Source organism: Galeopterus variegatus, unplaced genomic scaffold, assembly GCF_000696425.1.
Source record: "Galeopterus variegatus unplaced genomic scaffold, G_variegatus-3.0.2 Scaffold5395, whole genome shotgun sequence".
In the NCBI taxonomy this organism is placed as follows: Eukaryota; Metazoa; Chordata; class Mammalia; order Dermoptera; family Cynocephalidae; genus Galeopterus; species Galeopterus variegatus.
The window spans coordinates 63,481-67,424 of record NW_007731506.1 but is presented as its reverse complement, the minus strand read 5'-3'; the positions used below and the strand labels follow the sequence as shown (position 1 = coordinate 67,424).

General features: G+C 66.0%; 1 protein-coding gene across 1 annotated transcript in view; it reads left to right on the top strand.

The window, feature by feature from the left end:
• LOC103604782 (potassium channel subfamily T member 1-like) overlaps positions 1 to 3,944 on the top strand; it is an 89,641-nt gene that overhangs the window by 62,783 nt on the left and 22,914 nt on the right. Inside the window, 6 exon segments of the mRNA XM_008589353.1 lie at positions 73 to 209; positions 2,121 to 2,184; positions 2,278 to 2,386; positions 3,065 to 3,173; positions 3,412 to 3,561; positions 3,769 to 3,944. The exon segment at positions 3,769 to 3,944 is cut by the window's right edge and continues 9 nt beyond it. Of these exon segments, the coding sequence (XP_008587575.1) occupies positions 73 to 209; positions 2,121 to 2,184; positions 2,278 to 2,386; positions 3,065 to 3,173; positions 3,412 to 3,561; positions 3,769 to 3,944 (745 nt within the window).

Genomic DNA, 3,944 nt, shown 5'->3' with positions numbered 1-3,944 from the left:
AGGAGGGTGGGACGGGCCAGGAGAGGCAGGCAGGGGTTGCTCAAAGGGTCTGACCCAGGGCCCGGCCGGCAGGACTATTACGTGGTCATCCTGTGCCCCACCGAGATGGACATCCAGGTACGCAGAGTCCTGCAGATCCCCCTGTGGTCCCAGCGGGTCATCTACCTCCAGGGCTCTGCGCTCAAGGACCAGGACCTCATGCGAGCCAAGTGAGCACCCATGGGGGCGGGGGCACGGCTGGGTCTCGGGGGCTGGGCGGGCTCCCCAAGCCCCCTTCCTGAGGCACGCAGGCTGTGAAGGGTGGGGGGCTTTAGCCACAGGCCTCCTGGCCGAGCGTGCGGTCCTGAGCCGGCCCACCCATGAGCTGCTCTAAGCAGTGGGTCCCCAGGGTGGGTGTCCAGAGGCTTTCAGCCAGGCAGGCAGCAGGAGTGGACCATCCGGCATCTCAGAGCTCCAGCTAAGTGCCCACCGCCCAACCCAGGCCCAGGTTGGTGGGACCGTGGAGCCAGACCTCCCTGTCCCCACGCCGACGCCCACTGCTGAGCAGCCTGGGCAAGCCCACCCTGGCCGAGCCTCCATCTCCCTTCCACCGGGTGAGGGGTCAGCCTTAGGGAACTCCCACCCTCCCCTGCTCCAAGTCTGAGAAATTTTCCTTCCCACGTTCTAGGAAGCTCAAAATAGAGCAGGGGCAGGGAGTGGCTGGTGAGTCAAGGTGCGAGGAAGGCCGAGGGTGGATCTTTCTCTTAGACAAGTTGACAACGCGGTTTGATGAAAGAAGCAGGTGTTGTTCCATGGAACTTTCCAGGATGTGCACGTTCTGAGACACTCTGGGAGGCCCTCCTGGCCACGTTTTTACTCCAGGAGTTTCAACATGTCCTTTGTGGTGTACTGTGGGCTGAGCAGGGCCGAGGAGGGGCAGGACACCCAGCACCCAGGCTCCCTGGCCCCCCACTTCCTGAGCCCTGAGCTATGGGATGCAGCCTTTTTGCAATTCTGTCCACGGTGCACATGTGTTGACGCACCTGTCTGTGCCCAGCTCCAGACCAGTGGGGCAGGGGGAGAGGATGTGCCCGGTGAGGCAGGGACAAGCTGAGGGTGGTGGACGCAGGGGCTGGGGCACCTGTGGAGCAGGTGACATGGGGGCTCCCCCGCCCTGGGGGGTGAGGGGCAGTTTCTCAGACGGGCTCCCAGCAGCGGCCGATTGGTTTCTGCAGCAGAGCTCTCGGAAGATTAGGGAGGGGAGCTGGAAGCGGTCACACAGGTTCCCAGAGCACAGGGCGGCCAGGCCAGGGAGGGGACAGGCTCTCTGCTCTCAAGTGCTCCCCTCCCTTCTGCGCCCAGCCTAGCCCCAGGTTAGTGGGGGCACAGAGGATGGCCCCCCAGAAGCCAGTTGATGTCCCAGGTCTGGTCAGCTGCCCCAGTGCCCGGATGGTTAGCACACAGTGAGGTGGGGTCTCCACGGGGCCCACCTCTTCCAGCCGGTGACCCCTGAGTCCCTGACAGCCTGGGAGACAAGGCTGGAGTGCGGACAGACCTAGGCAGCCCCCGGCTAGCAGAGCATGGCTCAGAGCGCCTCACACGCCTCCCGATGCCCTTCCTACTTGGGCAGCCTCAGGGACAAGCTGGGGCAAAGGGCTCAGAGAACGGGGTTGGTGAGGGGGAAGGGAACCATTGCCTAAGGAGCACAGGGCCTCCCAGTCACTGCCCTGGCTTGAAAGGCTGGGTGGCTCCAACTACCATCAGCAGCACACACCTGTCCCCCAGGGTCCGCCCCTCCGTTACCCCCCCATTGTCAGTCTGTGCATGATGGGGGGAGGGGACAGGCCTGGCTCGTGTGCCTTGTCGAGTGTTCGAGCTTGGACCCTCCTGGAGTTGTCCGGGCATCCTGACCCAACCCAGTGCGTGCCAGGGAGAGGCCAGGGAGGCTGGAGAGGCCCCGGGCACATTCAGAGAGGCCCAGGATGCCCGCAGGGGCTGGGCCTGACCAGCCTGGAGCAGGGGCCGCCTCCCGGCCCCCCATCCTCTCCTTACCTTCACGTTCACCTGCCTCCCCGACGTCCTGCTGGGGGCGGCCTCCCTTCCACACTCCTCTGCCAGCGCTCAGCCCTGGTGCCTTGCAGGATGGACAACGGGGAGGCCTGCTTTATCCTCAGCAGCAGGAACGAGGTGGACCGCACGGCAGCGGTGAGTGAGGCCACAGGTCCCACCTAGCCCGGGACAGCCCCCCTCCACCCCTCCGGGCAGGCTTCAATGCTGACCACACCTCCCCCCCACCAGGACCACCAGACCATCCTGCGAGCCTGGGCCGTGAAGGACTTTGCCCCCAACTGTCCCCTCTACGTCCAGATCCTCAAGCCCGAGAACAAGTTTCACGTCAAGTTTGCTGGTACGTTGGGGGGAGCACAGGCACGCACACAGGTGAGTGTGCCCGTGTGCAGCTGGCAGGGGCCGGGGCTGGAGCACTGACAGGCACATGCACCAGGAGGTGCCAGAGGGGGACAGCAGACCCTCTGTCCCCACTGCATCCAAGGTGGGTGTAAGCCCACGTGGGTCCAGTGAGTGCAGGAGCCAGGGTGGGGGCAGGAGCACTGTGTGGTGAGCGGGCCTCATGCTGGCCACCCGGGGAGACAGGTGAGTGGGCCCCACACTGGGCATGTGGGGAGACAGGTAAACAGGCTCCACGTTGGACACCTGGGGAGACAGGTGAGCGGGCCCCCTGCTGGGCACCTGGGGAGACAGGTGAGCGGGCCCCACACTGGGCACCTGGGGAGACAGGTGAGCAGGCCCCACACTGGGCACCTGGGGACAGGTGAGTGGGACCTCTCAGCTCTGGAGCATCAACTCAGTCAAGCTGGAAGATGCGGGAAGAAATGGTGGGTGCACCATTGAGGCTCCTTGTGCCCAGGCTCCAGGTGGAGGGGCTGGAACCCAATGGGCAGAGCAGGAGTTTGCAAGCAGCCAATGCGGGTCCAGGGAGAGTGGCAGGTGGGGTGTCAGTGCAGCTTGCCAGGAGGGGTGGGTGCTGTGGGGACAGTGGCAGGCAGGGACCGTGCTGTGCCCACAGACCACGTGGTGTGTGAGGAGGAGTGCAAGTTCGCCATGCTGGCCCTCAACTGCGTCTGCCCGGCCACCTCCACCCTCATCACGCTGCTGGTGCACACGTCCCGCGGCCAGTGAGTGCCCGCCCTGGCCCGCCACCAACCGGCCGGCCTGGGGCAATGAGGCAGGGCCTGCAGGGGCGGGGCGCACCACCCGCGGGTGGGCTTTGGGGGGACCCTCGATGGGCAGGGGTCACGTGCGGCAGGAAAGGGGCCGGCCCTGGGCAAGCAGAGGGGACATTTGCAGACCCAGCTGGGTGGGAGGGGCAGCCAGGCTGGGTGTGACGGCCCCTCGTGCTCCGTGGCCCGGCAGGGAAGGACAGGAGTCGCCAGAGCAGTGGCAGCGCATGTACGGGCGCTGCTCGGGCAACGAGGTCTACCACATCCGCATGGGCGACAGCAAGTTCTTCCGCGAGTATGAGGGCAAGAGCTTCACCTACGCCGCCTTCCACGCCCACAAGAAGTATGCGGGCCGCTCGGGAGGGACAGGGACAGGGCGCGGGGTCCACAGGAGGACCCACCCCGTGCCTCTGCTCCGAGGCCCTCCTGAATCTGACCCCGGGTCCTTGGGTCCCTGACACCCGCGAGGGGAGGGCTCAGCCCAGGGCCCAGAGGAGGCCACCGGGGGTGGCAGGCGGGGACGGTGGCAGCGAGCTACACGTGTGCCCAGGTACGGCGTGTGCCTCATGGGGCTGAAGCGGGAGGAGGACAAGAGCATCCTGCTGAACCCGGGGCCGCGGCACACCCTGGCGGCCTCCGACACCTGCTTCTACATCAACATCACCAAGGAGGAGCACTCGGCCCTCACCTTCACGCAGGCGGAGAAGCGGCCGAGGGGCGCCCTTG